This window comes from Mastigoproctus giganteus, chromosome 3 (genome assembly GCF_048544385.1).
Source record: "Mastigoproctus giganteus isolate SK-2022 chromosome 3, ASM4854438v1, whole genome shotgun sequence".
Lineage (NCBI taxonomy): Eukaryota > Metazoa > Arthropoda > Arachnida > Uropygi > Thelyphonidae > Mastigoproctus > Mastigoproctus giganteus.
This window is the reverse complement of record NC_143577.1, coordinates 254,362,233-254,379,780: the sequence shown is the minus strand read 5'-3', so window position 1 is coordinate 254,379,780 and position 17,548 is coordinate 254,362,233. Positions and strand designations below refer to the sequence as shown.

Here is a 17,548-nt window from a genome sequence, read left to right as displayed (position 1 = left end):
GAAAGGAAGGAAAAACATGATGAATAAAATGAGGTGAAGATAGCTTAGAGGAAAGGAAAGTAATAGTATCCACATTGCCCTCATGTTACACTAATAGCTTTGTGGATGGAAAAACGAAGGGTAGAAAGCGGAAAGATATAAAGAAAAGAGAGAGATATCAAAAATACAAGGGCAAGCTAGAGGCGTAAAATTCCAACCTCTTAGAGCAAGGTCTCTCTTTCTTTTCTTTATAACTTTCCGCTTTCTACCCTTCATTTTTCCATCCACAACGCTACTAGTGTAACATGAGGGCAATGTTGACACTGTTCCTATCCGTTCCTCTAAGCCAGCTTTTTTCAATCTTTTTACTCCAGAGGAACCCTTGAAATAATTTTCAGGGAACCCCTGCATAAAAAATATATCTACAGCTCAAGGTACATTAGTGTAATCAGTGGATATAATAATCGAATAATAATTGTCAATGCTCTTTTGAGTAGAGAATGATATTTTTCTGTGGATGTTTATTTTGGCCAACTTATTAGCCTACTCTTTTTGTGTGGTTCCCTTTCTCCACAAAGGATCCTTTAATCCTTTGTGGAGAAAGGATATCACCTTTAATGCAAGTCAGTTGTGTAGGTAGAGAAAACTTCAGTTTTTTTTCTTTTTTTAAATTTACTACTAGCCGGGTGGGTAAAGTGCTTACCTAGCAACCCAAAGGTCGCGGGTTTGATTCCCGCCTCGGGCTTGGATCAAAGTACTGCAAAAACCTTGGGAGGTGCATTATGGCCACAGAAGCCTATGCACCAACAACTACCAAAAAAAAAAAAAAAAAAAATTCTTACTTAATTTTGTTACCTTATCCCTACTGGGATAAGGTAAACAAATCCTTATCCTCAAAGTCTTATCACAAATTTCTGCTATACAAGATGCTAATGAGGTGAGGTATGCAGAAGAGTAGTTTTTTTTATCCTATTTAAAACTAAAAATGACTTTTTTTCCAACCTTTCTTGGGGGGGGGGGAAGGTAGTTAAGCTTGGCTTACCTTTCTTGAAATTAATCTTTCTTTCCTTTTCATAAATTTTAAAAATTTATAAATTTTAAAAACTCATAATGCAAACAATAAATTTCTGTTAAATAACTTGCTTAAGCCAAAATGGGATTTAATTTTTCTAAAGGTTGTAAACTGATTTCGATTAATGTTATTTACAACATGAAAATTTCACAATCTTAAATGGTAAAGCTACTAAAACCATAAGCCAAAGCAAAATGAATAAAAATATGCCTAAGATACAATTTTAAACTTTTAACAAGACTTTGAAAAAAACATTTTCTTACCGAGTGACATGGCCAGGCTCAAATATAGACCTAGCAGTTACAAAATTATTATACACGTGTTGGTTTCTTGATCTCTTTTATAGGCTTATATATGCATAAAATAGTGTTATTTTTGAAACTAAAAATAAAGAATGAAATTTACCTCTTTAATGTGAAACCTGCTTGTTTTTGCTGCAAAAAAATACTCAATTCTGGGTTGAACTTGAGGTAAGCACACGGATTTCATCTTTCTGTCCTTGCTCTTGAGCTTGTAAGCAAAGAAAAAGCCTGCTCACATGGAAGTTGAAAACTGCAGCAAAATGTTCATTGCTTTCCTATGAATGGAAGGATACTCTTCTTTCAAATAAATCCAGAACTTGACTAGGGGCACATCAGTAAATTTCATATTGAGTGTGTGATCAGACTGCAGCTCACAAATTTCTTCCTCTTCTCTCAAAGAGGAGTTCTCAGGCTGAGCAGAAGATTCAGAGAAAGGGTCCCTCACCCAGTCATGCACTTGTGTTGAAAGGGAGGGAAAGTACTGTTCAATTTCGTTCTGCAGTTCTCCCAGGTGGTTTTCTATAAGATTTGAGAATTGCTGATATCCTTCCTCACTCTCAAGCCCAAGCAGCAGTGGAAACATTTCAAGATTTCCTTTTACAACATGATTTTTCTAAAAATCAGTTTTCTTTAAATCCAAGAATCTTGTCATTTGAAGTCAAAACATTTTCTCCAGGGCCTTATAGAGATGTGTTCAATTGATTCATGTGATGAAAAATGTCTGCTATGTAGGCTAGTTTCTGTAGCCATTCTTCATCTTCAAAGCACTCAGCAAAATCTGATCTGCTATTTTCTTGAAAGTACTCCTGCAATTTGCCTTTCAGCTCAAACACCCTATTGAGAACTCTTCCTCTGCTAAGCCACCTGGTTTGTATATGTAGCAGAAGATTTATGTGCTCTTTGTCCAAGTTTTCACAGGTTTTTAAACATTCTCTAGTGAACTAGTGTTTAGTGGGGAAGTTAACCATTTTTATAACATCATACAGAAATTTTTTCATTTGAACTCCAAGAGTTTTTGAAACCAGCACCTCTCTGTGAAGAAAGCACTGTTTTGTGAGAGGCGAAACCTCTCATGGAGCCAACCATTGATGGGGCACCAATCAATACAGATGCCAACACATTTCCTCCAAGACATACTTTTCCCTTTGTTTCCAGATATAAAGACAAAACATTAAATATATCTTTGCCTTTGCTTGTTTTGGGCAGCTCTTTGCAGCAGAAAAAGTTTTCCTGAATTTCATCATCATTTACAAATCTTACAAATGCTACAGCATGACATTTATTGGTGAAATCTTTTGCCTCATCAACCTGGATAGATAAGATTTTTTTCAGTTTATTACACAAAACCTCTTCAGCATCATGTGACATGTCATCAATATGTCAACTTATTGTACTGTTTGAGAGTGGAATCTCTTCGATTTCTCGTATTGCACCTTGTCCTGGCATTTTGCTCACTATAATTTTATATGCTGACAGTATTATTGCCAACTGTGTGACTTTTCCTTTTCTGGGCAGTAAGTTATTCTACTAAATAACTTGCTTCCTGAGCTGTGAAAAAGCTTTACTCTGTTTTGAGATTCCAATAGCCGTTTAAAATAATTAACACCTTTACTTGTCAGATGGCTGTGATTTGTAGTTAAGTGCCTTTTCAATTTTGTTGGAGCCATTATTGCATTTGTAAGTCATTTGCCACAGATGATGCTCAATGAAATAAGATAATTTTGATTACCAGCTGATATAAAACCCATTGATAAGTAGCTTTCATTGTAAAGACAGACTTTTTTTTGCATCTCCCTTGCTGCAATAGTGCAGTGAAATGACTCAGAAGATTGTAATTCTTCATCACTAACCTTATCAGAATTGTCAGTAGGCCTAGAATCCACCTCTTCCATCTCACACCTAGTCTTCAAAAATCGTCAGACATGTTTGCAAAAAAACAAACACTAATAAAATATTAGACAGAAGTGCATAATAAATAAAAGTAAACAAGAAAATCGCAGAAAATACGAAAAATTCATGATACAATTCACTTCTGACCTACACAATCCACATTTTGCAATGTTTACAACAGCAGTTGGGGGGGGGGGGGTAATTCGGGAAGGAGACATTGATTTCATCAGCTTACTATCCTCTTCTCTGTGCAATACAGTGGTTGCCAAATATAAACGGCCTACCCTATCTCGCATCAAAAATGAGAATGGGCTCAACCAAATAAACATGGTCCTATTGTGCAGTGCCATATGAGGCTGAAAGACCTATAGTTAAATTGCTAACGGGGCTGCTCAGTCACTGTCCATCACTGAAAGCGCTAGTATCGTGCAGCGCACGAAGTTCAAAAAACTGTTTATTTATTTATTTTTTTTTTTTTCAATCTCGACCTCTCGAGGAAACCTGGTTGAGAAACCCTGCTCTAATCTAGCTTCACCTCATTTTATTCACTTTTCTCCTTCCGTGCGTTATTTCCTTTCCCAACACCATATGCTGACTTAGCATTAGTAGAAGCATATGATGCAAGAAAGCAACCTTAAGCAGCATCAGCCAAAAAAAAAAAAAAAAAAAAAAAAACAAAACCTCCCATTTCACCCCTCCATTCATTTCAAATGCCTGTCCAGCTCACCCTTAAAATTTATTTAGGCTATCAACTTCTAAAACAAGAGATGGAAGTCTGTTCCGCCAATCAACTATCTGCTGGTTAAAGGCAAATTTCCACATATTTTTCTGCAATTGTCTTTCCTCAATTTGAATCTATGCCCCTCAGGTTCTTAATCTGAGCAACAGGAAGAATCACATCAGCATTCAACTTGCTGAACCCATTCAAGGCCTTACAAACCTCAATCAGATCACCTAGCATGTGCTTACTCTCCAGGTGCTGCAATTTACAGAACTTAAGCCTTTCTTGGAAAGAGCACCCCTTATTCCCGTCACCAATCTTGTTGCCCTTCTTTGTACTCATTCTAGAAACTCTACATCCTTCCTAAAATAAGGCCTGTACACAGTACTCAAGGTGTGGGCTGACCACTGCTTTGTATAATGGGATAATCACCTCCCTGTCCCTGATAGCTAGAAAAATTCCTATAATATCATTGACAAGACTCCATGACATGCCATGGCAGCCTATCTACACTGCTCGGCAAACTCCATATCTGACTGCACAATTACACCCAGATCTTTTTCACTTTCCACTTCCCTGAGTGTAGTACCACACAGATGGTACTTTTCTCTTGGGTTATTCTACCCATATGCAGTAATTTGCATTTGTCAATGTTAAACTTCAGTTGCCAGTTCGCAGCCCATTTGCCTAACATATCTAGATCCAGTTGGAGTAGCATACTGTCTTTACTGTACCCTGCCAACCTTTGTTTCATTTGCAAACTTGGACAATAAGCCTGATATACTTTCATCAATATCATTGATGAATATACAAAACAACAATGGGCCCAGCACGGAACTCCACTAATAACATTCGTCCACAAAGAGCAATGTCCACTGATTACAGCTCTCTGTCATCTCCCACTCACCATCCCTTTATCCATTGTAGCAACTTACCCTTAATGCCATACCGCTCCAATTTGTACAGCAGTCTTCCATGTGCAACAGTATCAAAAGCTTTCCTAAAATCCAAGTATATGATATCAAAATTATTTTTTGCATCCAGTTCCTTTGTGACCACATCAAAGTATCCAATCAAATTGGTCAGACAAAACCTCCCTTTAACAAACCCATGCTGTGTCTTAATTATTATTGCAGTCTTGTCTAGATGATCCTGAAATGCTTCTTTAACCAGTTACTCCATTATTTTCACCGGAACACAAGTTAAACTAACAGGTCTATAGTTACTTGTGTCACCTTTGTGAATTGGTGATACATTTGCACATCTCCAATCCATGGGGACCTCCCATGAGTCCAAGGAAAATCTCATAATTATTGCTAAGGGTTTGCTTACTTCCTTTGCTGCCTCCTTTAATATAACTGGATAGATCCTGTCCACACCATGTGATTTCCTTATGTTTAACTTCAACAATTTCTCCACTTTGCTCTCAGTTATTACAAAATCACTTATCTTCCTGCTAGAGTTTGATACACTTCTGGCATTCCCCTCCTTGAATAAATCCTCATGTGTGAATGTAGATGCAAAATATTCATTCGGTTTATCAGCTACCTGGGCATGATCATCAACAGTCAACCCATCTATGTTAAGTGGTCCAATCTGATTCATCCCTTTCTTCTAGAGCTCACATAAGTAAAGAACTCTTTGCTGTTTTCCTTTGTATCCTTTGCCAAAGATTTCTCATAGTCTGCCTTTGCCTGCTTTGTGACTTGATTACAGACTATTTTATATCTTCCATAGGCTTCTGTGATACCTGATAATTTATATGCATCCCATGCATTTTTTTTCTCTGCCATGAGTTTCATTAATTCATCTGTCATCCATTTAGGCCTAAACCTTGAACAATATTTTTTAGTGGAAATGAAAAGCCTAGTAGCCTCCAAGACCAAGTCCCTGAAGGCTTCCCATTCAGAATTCAACTTTGGTAACATAAGTTTATCTCACTGTATAGAATTTAAAAACTGTCTGAGACCCTTGTAGTCACCTTTATGAAACCAAAACCTTTCCCTTTACCCCTGATGGTAGTTACATCTTTAAGTAAATCCCACACCAGTACATTGTGATAACTGTCACCTAATGGTTCCTTTATCTAACTTCAACTTTAACTAAATTCTAACTTTATCTGACTTCTTTTTCAATTTACATATCAACTTCTACACACAACATTAATTCTAATTCTTCAAGCTACTTTTCCTTCAGATTCTACTATGTTTATACACACACACTGATTTATTTATTTTATTTTTTTAATTTTGTTACTATTTTATTGCTTACTTAATTGCCTTAATTTCACGAACGCTACAATGGGACTACCCTCCCTATTTTCATCAAACAATTTACTGTTTTTAACCCTCCTTTTTATAAACTTTTTTCCCACTCTATTTAGTTTCCTTTTTAATATTTTTCTTCCATAATTATAAGTAGGCATAGAAAAGTAGTTTACTGATACACAATCAGGTGTAGTCCCCTGATGAAATAATACTTAATACTTGTTGAATGTGTTTTAAATCACAACTTTCATTGAGTGAATGGTCAACTCCAACAGCACCTGGAAAGGTCAGCAATATTTTAAGTTATGCTGCCTCCTGAACCCAAATATAAGATTAAAAGTTCTTACAACTTAAGGCTTTTAACCATCAAACCTAGTATTTCTAAAATGGAAGTTAACTATAGCAATGTTGCAATCTTTTATAGCATGCATCAAATATTTCAAATATTTTAATTTGTATTTCTCTTTACCTTTTATTAGATTTTTATAACATCAAAATATTTTTCCATCTCATATTTGATGCTTGCTATGTCTTTGTAATCATTTTAGTCATTTATTTTTCCTTTATAGCTTCATTCCATCTAATTGGCTTTCTAATTCAGCCTTTAATTACTTATAATTCAATACATCATTTAGGGTTTTTCACCATTAATACTTCTCTTTCTTTCTTTCTTTCTTTTTTTTTTTCCTACTAGTTTTAGCACCTTGTGTTTACTTCCATCTGTTAATTCTGTCTCTTACTAATTCACTTTAGCTTTAAATATGCATACATATATATATCAGCAAAAATAAGCAAAATTATGTTGTCAATTTTATGCATATTTATAGGATAAAGAACATTATCTTTCAGATAATGTTCAAACTGAACATTATCATTATGTTCAGTTTGAACATTATCTCATAGGATCACTTTACTGTAGCCACATGATATAATTTGAAATTTATAGATAACTTTCTTAGTAACATATCTAACAGATAATATGTTACTGATGCTGCACATCAATGTATTTCCTCACACAAATAAGCAATACAGTTGTTCATTCAAGAAGCAAGTGCTTAAAAATATCTGAAGAACTTATGGTGAAATAATAATATTAACTACATTTCTGTGCTTAAAAGGTATCACCACATGCAATATTTCTATCCAATAATTAAGTGACCTATTAAGAAAAGACGAAATAAATGTATTATCCTCATGTTCTCAAAACTGGTTTATGATGATTTAAATGCTGATTGTTTCCCATTATATAAACATTGTTATATTTTATACAGCTTTCTCAATTAATTTTACCATTTATATCTAGCTAGCTATATACATACCCTAGTGTTTCTTGCTGAATGTGTTTTAAATCACAACTTTCATAGAGTGAATGGCCAACTCCAACAGCACCTGGAAAGGTCAGCAATATTTTAAGTTCTGCTGCCTCCTGAACCCAAATATAAGATTAAAAGTTCTTACAACTTAAGGCTTTTAATCATCAAACCTAGTATTTCTAAAATGGAAGTTAACTATAGCAATGTTGCAATATTCGATGATTATTTACAACATTCTACAGATACTTTAGATTTCAAAACTCAGAAAATAAAATACACTGGTTTCATTAAGGAATATAATAAGAAGTATAAGCTACATTTAATTCATTATTAATGATTAAAAACACAACACAAAACCTGATGTCTGCAAATTTCAATATTCCTTCAAATAAGCTCCACAAAATTATCTATTTTTTTTTTTTTAAGATATTAATCAATCATATACAGATCGTATGTATAGCTTAGCTTAAAAAATCAAGAGTCAATCATATACAATAAAACTAAAATAACTTTATACAATAAACTAACACTTAATACTTCAAAGTGTGTGTGTGGTTATTTGGTTTTTAGGAGCATTAGCAACTAAGGCCATATTGCTCCATGGATATGCGGTGGTCATTCCCTGACCTTTCCGCATCCTCTGTATTTGGTGGTCATGGGCTCGAACCCCGGTCTAATCAAGAAGCGTGTGCTACGCAAGGCTGCTCCTGCCCACCTGGCTACGGAGGCGCCTTGTGTGTGTGTGTGTGTGTGTGTGTGTGTGTGTGTGTGTGTGTGTGTGTGTGTGTAATATAAAATTGAACAATAAAGGTATAGCATATATATACTCAAAGTGTACATAAGTATATCTGCTGTTCTAATTTTATATGTAAATATAAATATACAATACACACACACGCACGCACAAAGTATAATTTTTAGATTAATGCATATTATGGGAATTATGTGGGATTACATAAAATGTTCAATTGCATTACAGTGCCTAAGGGTGCAATTTAGTAGCAACATTGCCTATGTTTAATCTAATACTAAAAATTAAACTAATGTTAATACAAATATTATCATTATCAATTCATACATTCACATGGACATTCCTGTGGGGATTCAAGCAGAGAAATAACCAAAACACATAAATGGGTTTGTGCATACCCATTTATCGTGTCCCAATAACAGTTTTACTAATTATGAAGCATTTTAGTCCTCATTAGTAAGGCTTTTTTTTTATAACTACAAGTTGAAATTAGCATTAAAAAATTAATACAGATGTAAATTTATTTTAATTTAATTTAATTTTAATTATAGTTTTAAGTGCAAGGAAGCCACAGGCTTTTGCTGCACTGGTAAAAAAAAAAAAAACACCAGGGGGAAAAAAAAAACAAGCAAGTAGATAAGAAAATACAATTATATGCTTCCAACTTTACACATGTAAGTATCCAGTACAGCTTTGAATTTATTCAAATAGTCAGCCTAAACTACCTGCACAGGCAACTTTTTCCAGCTATCAACAACTTGCTGGCTAAAAGAAAACTTCTTACAATCAAATCTAAACTATTATCTATATGGTGCAAGGAAGCCTGAGGCTTATGCTGCACTAGCCAAAAAAAAAAAATTTTCAGAATTACCGAGAGAGAGAACAAGAGTCAGAAGTAGAAGGAAATCACCAAGAAAAAAAACAATGACGATATCCAGCTCAGGACCCTGGGTGTGCCAAGCCCATACTCACCAAATGTGAGCACCTGGTGTTTTATTTAGAATATAGTGTATAGTGTTATTTTCAATGTGACTCTGGAGGTTCCCCAACTCCACGTCAAGAAATGATATGAATACAAACTCTGTAAAGGCCAAATTTATGTAGGTTAGCGAGTGTAGATGATGTTGGTTGTGTTGTTCATTTGGACTCATAGCCTAAGGGCCTGTGTTTTTCCACAAAAACCTCTAGTTTACCATCCAGCACCACAAGGAGGTGGGCCAAGTACAAAGCACTGATGGGGAACCCTGAGGTAGCTGAGGCTACAGATAGGGAGAGCTTAAAAAAAAAAAAAAGTGAAATTGGGAAGAGATAGTGGGGTATAAGAAGTGTAGAGAACGAATGGATAGGATGGGGGGGGGGGGGGGCAGTAGTAGAGGCAGCCATCTGAGTGAAAGGGGGGACAGAAAGGGAACCCCCAGTTCAGGATGCCCATTCCTGTCCTGGGGGTGGGAGTTGATAATTGGCAGTTGGGGTGACTCATCAGGGAACAAAACGAAAGTAGTGAGAGAATAACCAATCCAGGTAGTATGAAGGAATGATCACTGAAAGAGGGTCTCAATGTTGGAGCAAATTTTTTGGTGCTCAGTCACACACTTGTCAGGGGTCAAGTGAACAGTGTCTACATCCCACACCACACCAGCTCAGTAGCCATGGTATGGTGTCTGCTTGGGTGGGAATGGAGCCATTATTGATCCATTTGGCCAACAATCAATCCAGAGGGGGGGGGGACAATTTGTCCCTCTCTGGATTGAGACAATTTGTTATTCACACTCTGCATTCATTCTGTTTTTATACTTTTTTTTTCAAACAATTTATATTTATAATATATTTTTTTTTCTTTTAAGTTATTTGGAAAATTAAATGCACTAGGCATAATCCTTATGGGTTTTGATAATTAACTATATAATATCGGTGTAAATGCACCATAGTTAACCCATAGATTTGAGCTATGATTGTAGCGTAGAAGGCATCGTTTTAATTGTATCTCATAATGTGGTTGCCTTCACAACAAGATAGCTACTATTGAATTACTTCAAATAAATAACGCTTCTCTAGTAGAGAAGGCTACTGTTATTTATTTTCAGCGTACCACCACCCAGACGATCGTTTAGAAGCTTTTTGGCTTCGTCATCAGTGGGCGGGTGACTCGCAACTGAGATGGCTTATTGTATTACCTATCCGCCCACTGATGACGAAGCCAAAAAGCTTCGAAACGATCGTCTGGGTAATTTTCCAAACACATTACCACCACACCCTTCTGGCATCTCTCATAATGTGGATATAACTTCGCAACTGAGATGGCTTACTGTATTACCTACCCGCCCACTGATGGCGAAGCCAAAAAGCTTCGAAACGATCGTCTGGGTGGTGGTACGCTGAAAATAAATAACAGTAGCCTTCTCTACTAGAGAAGCGTTATTTATTTGAAGTAATTCAATAGTAGCTATCTTGTTGTGAAGGCAACCACATTATGAGATACAATTAAAACGATGCCTTCTAAGGTACAATCGTAGCTCAAATCTTTTAAGTTATATATTATTATTTTTTTCATTATCCATCTACTTTCTCACACCCAGGGAGGGATGCAATCAGGTAACAGAGAAGCTTATGGCAGATATAAGCTAGTCTGTAAGCAAGTCACAAAGGAGGTTAGGCAGGCGAAGGCAGATTACGAGAAAACTTTGGCAAAGGATCAGATTGGTCCACTGGATGTTTCTGAGCAGTGCAAACGGTCTGCAAGAGTAGCTCATGGTGTCTTGTCAATGATATACAGGAATTTTTCTAGCAGGGATAAGGAGGTGATTATCCCCTTGTATAAGGCAATGGTCAGGCCACACCTTGAGTACCGTACACAAGTCTGGAGGCCTCATTTTAAGAAGGATGTAGAGCTGTTGGAACGAGTACAGAGAAGGGCAACAAGATTAGTGAATAGAACAAAGGGTTGCTCTTACGAAGAAAGGCCTAAGTTTTGCAGATTACAGTGTTTGGAGACTAGGCACCTGCGAGGTGATCTGATTGAGGTGTATAAAGCCTTGAATGGTTTGAGCATGCTCAACCCTGATGGGATTCTTCCTCTTGCTCAGAATAATCACCTGAGAGGGCATAAATTCAAATTGAGGAAAGACAGCTGTAGGATAGATGTACAGAAGTTTGCCTTTAGCCAGCGGGTAGTTGATCGGTGGGACAAACTTCTGTCTTTTGTTGGAAGTTGATAGCCTAAATAAGTTTAAGGCTGAGCTGGACAGGTATTTGGAACGAACGAAGGGGTGAAATCGGAGGGTGTTTTTTTTTTTTTTTTTTTTTGGCGGATGCTATATAAGCTTGCTTTCATGCATCGTATGCCTCTACTAATGCTAATTATAAAGCCAGGCAGTGCTTTAAAATGCAATATATACTTTACAACAATTATTCACTCCCTCTTTCCTTGCCTACTACTGCAAGTGTGGACTTCTTTAGTCTTAGCTTACTAAGTGTAAGTATTGTTTTATCTGATGCATGCCATAGGACTTTTGGGTTCTAATCCTTTAATAGTAAACTTAATCTAAATTAATTTTTGGATACTAATTTCAGATTATAATAATAATAAAAAATGGTCTCACTAACAAAGCTAAAATGTATTGTAATTAGTAAAACTGTTATCGGTAGGTACAGAAACAGGTATTCGTGAGCCACTCATATCATTTGGTTATTTCTCTGCTAAAAGACCCTTAGAAGTAGTAGAGGAATGTCCATGTGAATGAATAGATTGATAATGATAATATTAGTTTTTAGTGATTCAATATAGGCAAATATGTTGCTAATAAATCGTGCCTTTATGCACACCTAGCATTAGTCAGCACCATACAGACGTAATCCACCTATAAACGCAACTGAACAGTTCATGTAATTTCACATAATTCCCATAATAAGCACTAATCTAAAAATTATATTTAATATAAAATTTCATGCACATATAATGAATAATTGTATATAATAGCAATAGCATTAATGCCACATATTAATATACCAAATTAAATTATTTTCTAATGTACTGTAGTATTAAAATTATTTCAAATATGCATACACAAATACACAGCAAAATCTCATTAATAAAGTTTCGAGTTATGTTTGGGTTATGCAATAACAAAGTTTCCTAAAAAGGTCAAAACTTCACCATTTTCTTTGGTGCATATCTTCTAATTTTAATTTAACCTTTGTCTAACAATAATAAGAATAATACTTTGTTTACATTTTCTTTTATTTACAAGAGAAACTATTAGGGAGAGAAAAAAAAACAAATGAAATGAAAAGATATAATTAGTATCACATGAACTAAGAAAAAGCAGAATCACATTATTAATATTGAAGGAAACATGAGTTAATTGTTAATCAACATTTATGAGAGTTAATTATTAAATAACATTTATCAGAGGTAACTGTTCATTCTCCAACATAATCCATATACACCTTCAAAGCCTACCAAATGGAACATGTTTTTCAGCGATATTTTCACCAAAATTACTCTGTGTGACGTCAATGATTATTACACTTTATTACATAAAGTGTAATAATCGCTGACGTAATAAATAAAGTGTAATAATCAATGATTATTACACTTTAATGTAATAATCATCACACTTTATAAAATGCTTCCATACACAATAACATTATGTATAGATTCAATACATTCCACTTAGACTGTAAATTGTTACCTCTTTTCACAATGTGGACCAATGCTTCACAAGGCAGATTTATATGCTCCCGAGGGTATAAAAATGACATCATCCAGTTGCTGCACAAAACTGATGGTTTTTAGTGGGAGGTACATTCTTCAGCTTAAGTCTTGCCAGAACATGTGTAATAATCTAGATTCATCAAAAAGTTTTTTCTGAAGTCATTTGTCTGTCCACCCTCAACAAGGACTGAAAACGTTTTACTACTGCAAGCTCAGCACTTACTTCAGCTTGCCTCAATCCCACGGAGGTCAGTTACCTACTTTAAAACATCTTGGCATGAAAAATATCTTAACCACAAGTGCATGCAGTTTTGTATTGCCATTTGCTTTATAGAATAAGAGAATAGTGATTCTTTTTTTACTTAATTTTTCATCTTTGTCATGCTCTCTTTGAACAGCAATTAAACTTTTAATTAATTATAATTAAGTAATTAAAGTTTAATTTTAATTAATTCTAAAAGTATAACCTAACCTTTATATTAACCAAAAAAAAAAAAAAAACGTTTGATTTACTTCTTATGGACTTTGTAATAGGTATTAATTGAATTTTGTAATAAAACAGATACATCCTGTAGAAAAGCCTATCCTTCAGCAAGGTAATGATAAGCTTATATTAACTGAGTTTGTAAGTGAAAAGGCCTACGTGCTCTGGATTTGTTATATATATATATATATATATATATATATATATATTATTACTATGTGACAGAGCAAAACAAACCCAGTTATATATATATAACTGGGTTTGTATTAATGAGATTCTACTCCGTATTCTATTCTACAAAGAAACGAGAAAGCAACTGTTCAGTGTTGTTTATTTATGCACACGTAAAAAGGTGGACTTGAACAAAAAGGAAACAATCAACCAAGCAATATAAAATATTAAGGCAACTGTCCACTATTCCATTGAGAAAGTCATCAATAAAAATGAAACTGTCACAATGTTTCAGTAAATTCATACAAATCATTAAAAACAAACAGATAAAATATGAAAATCAAGTACTAGAAAGGAGTTAATGTTCTATTGTGAAACAGCCAGACTGGTACTTTCCTTCAGAGAATGACAATCATATGAACTGCACGAAGCAACACCAGTAACTAGTCCTGCAACATTTTGCCTTTAGCCAGCAGGTAGTGATTGCTGGAACAAGCTTCCATCTGTCATTGTGGAAGCTGATAGCTTAAATAAATTCAAGGAAGAACTAGACAAACTTTTGGAGCGAATGGATGGATGAAATAGGGAGGTTTTTTTTTTTTTTGGCTGATGCTGTATAATCATGCCTTCATGTATCATGTCTATGCTAATGCTGAAAACATGTCAAAGTTTAAGAACAAATCAGAATGTTACATACTCTATTCCACTGCACATTCATAAATTGTGATAAAGCAAAAAAAAAAAAAAAAAAAAGTGATAAAAACCAAAGAACTGATTAAAATAAACAACTTTTTTTTTTTTTTTTTTTTTGCACTAGTATACATCATCAGTACTTCATAAAAGTGATGACATTAAACAAATGATAACACTATCCATATCACAATAAGTGGCGTGCACTTTATATATATAGAAAGATAAAAGAATATACAAGTACAGTCGGTCCTCGTATAACACGTGTTTACATTACACGAATTCGATCATACACGATTTATAAATAGGGGAACGTTATCTTATATAACACGAACCGAATTCGCTTATACACGATTCGCCTTTGTGTTTACAAGAAATGGCAGTCGAACGCGGAATCACCCCAACTGAACGCAACACGATAGGAATCAAGAAGATTCTGAAAATGTATTTATGTGTTTTATATCAGTGAAGGGGAAACACATTTCACCATAATAACGTAAAAACCAACACAATTCCAGTTATCGATATAATAGCAAATGCAATTAGATGGAGTTTACTACCAGTTTATAACAGATTCCACTAGCAGAAACGCAACTGGAAATTGTTTTTATTGTTTTATGGTAGTAACCCCCAGAAATGTGCTTTAGTAAAATGTGAGGTGTTAATAGTGTATCTCGGCCTTTACAGTGTTGTTTATTCAGTTGCTACACGTGCGCAGCTTTGTTTATGTGTATCAAGCGTGCCTCCTCGTTTTGTAATTGTGCTTTATTCCCTAAAAATGAGTAAAATACTAAAAGGTGTGAAAAGGAAGCGTTCTGGCTAAGACACTGCAGATTCAGTGAAAAAAAAAAAAAAGCAATATCGATAAACAGAGGCGGACTGGGTTAAAAATTCTTAACCAGGAAAATTTATAGTAGCCTCATACTACGGTTTGTGGCCAAAATCACACCGGCCTCCGGCCCACCGTGGTTTCCCCCGTAAGGCTTCTGTCCGCCTCTGTCGATAGAGAAAAAATATGAAATTGTGAAACGCTTTGAGCGAAATGAAAGACCATGTGATATTGCACGTGCTATAGACCTAAATCAGGCAACGCCGAGAATTACAAAGAATGCAGAGAAAATAAAAACAACTTTCATAGCAGGAACAACTCAGTGTAATTAAAATCCATTAGATTAAGACAAAGAATTGGAAGAGATGGAACGGCTGTCATCTGTTTGGATAGAAAATCAAACAAAAAGCAAGTTTGCTTACGATAGAAGCAAAAGCATTAGCAATATTTTATTACGACTTACGTATTATAATTTATACTTATGACTATTTTATTTAATATAATAAATTTTTTAGTATTAAAAAATACTTTATTATAATATTTTTATTACGTATTTTAATCGTTATAAAATACTTAACATTTTATAACGATTAAAATTACCCGATTATTTATTGCTTGGTAATGTTTTGGTTCCAAATGTGTGTTCAATCTTGTGTGGTCGGCACCTAACCCTACTTTTCCCATAGGGCCTGTTGTTTATATTGCACGATTTCGCATTGCACGAGGGTTTCTAGGAACGCAACTATCGTGCTATACGAGGACAGACTGTATTAGGAAACAGAGGGAAGGAACAACAAAGAATAAAAAAAAAAATTTTTTTTTTTAAAAAAAAATTCCACTCAGCTGCATACAGAATTAAAAACAAAAATAATATTTCATTGATTTGTTTATATATTTTTGACTAAAAGGTTAGAATTAATTTTATTGGCACAGTCATGAATATATTGGTTTTAATTACATATCATTAGCATGCTCTGCACATAACTGAATATACTAAATCTTATGCTTCCTGAAAATATAGGATGTGCAGACAGCATTATTCTTATTAAAACTACATATAAATTATATCCTAAATTTACTTTAAGCTTTTATTACTGTACTTTCCATTTATTAAACCTTTTATTTATTACAGGTATACAAAACATACCTAGAATATTGACAGAGGTAATATTTATTTGGTTCTACAATGGCACTAAATTTGTCACACATATGTATTAACTATATTTTCTTCTGTAAATGTAATCTAACTTCACTGATGTCTGCAAATATTAACAACTTTTAGTGCTAATCCTGCCACTTGCAGGATTGACACTAAAAGGCCACCTGACAATCAAACATTAAATTATTGTAACTTATTTTAATATAAATTTTTTAGGGATTCATGCCTTTTTATAAAATACACACCCCATCTACATGTTTAATTTTTTTTATAAAAATAAAGAATATACAGAGCATTATACCTATACATATGGCTACAGTCAGTTTGAATGTAACACATTTCTACTGAAATGTCCTATTTAAAATGTTTTTATTAAACCTTATTGCTTTGTTTACATGTACAAGTCCAATTTGACACACCTGCAATAGAGAAGGTAAAGAGTTCACATATTTAAATATATTTTTCAGTACATAATCAAATCATATGTATGCTGTGATAAAACTCTGAAAATTTATTTTTTGTTATTTTGTATTACTTGAAAAACATGTATTAACCAAACAAAATAGTATAATTTATTCCTCATGGGATAAAAATGGACTTAATAATACATATTAACCAAATTTTGTAATATACAAATAAGTCCTGTAGAAAATCCTATCCTTTTCTATAACTGTAGATTACCTATCTGAAAATGCTTTATATGTCCTAGTAACGACAATGCATCCAATAAAAAACTAATTCTGTTCTATCTGGAAATAATTCCACTTTTCAGTCTGAAAGTGATTGTGATAACCACCAACTTTTTATCAGTAAGTCTTCTGGAAATGATAGTTCAACTAAAGTTCTATAAATCATCAAACTAGAACATTCAAACTTTTATACCCAACCCATCAAATTCTCAACAGTCGAATAACACAGAAACCGAAACAGCCACAGATGGAACAATATGAACTAAAATTATCTACAAGCAGTCCCACTTCAGGGATTCCTCAAAGAAATGTAATGAATTCCAGGTCCAACATTTTATTCAAAATGTTTTTGTTCATTTTGTTTCTGAGTTTCATCATTTATTGATGATTCAATACTACTATATTAAAAACTATGCTGAAGTCAAAACTCAGTGACAGTTATAAAACAATAATTGGGAAATTTGATTAGAACAACAAGTATTTTTTGGACTGCAATGGTGCTACTCATGGTTCATAA

General features: G+C 34.2%; 1 protein-coding gene across 2 annotated transcripts in view; it reads right to left on the bottom strand.

Annotated features, from left to right (window-relative positions):
• Positions 1–17,548, bottom strand: part of psidin (phagocyte signaling impaired) — a 513,704-nt gene that overhangs the window by 214,482 nt on the left and 281,674 nt on the right. For both annotated transcript variants that reach the window (XM_090371034.1, XM_090371035.1), the window contains one exon: positions 7,551–7,620. In XM_090371034.1, the coding sequence (XP_090227160.1) occupies positions 7,551–7,620 (70 nt within the window). The remainder of the gene's footprint in view (positions 1–7,550; positions 7,621–17,548) is intronic.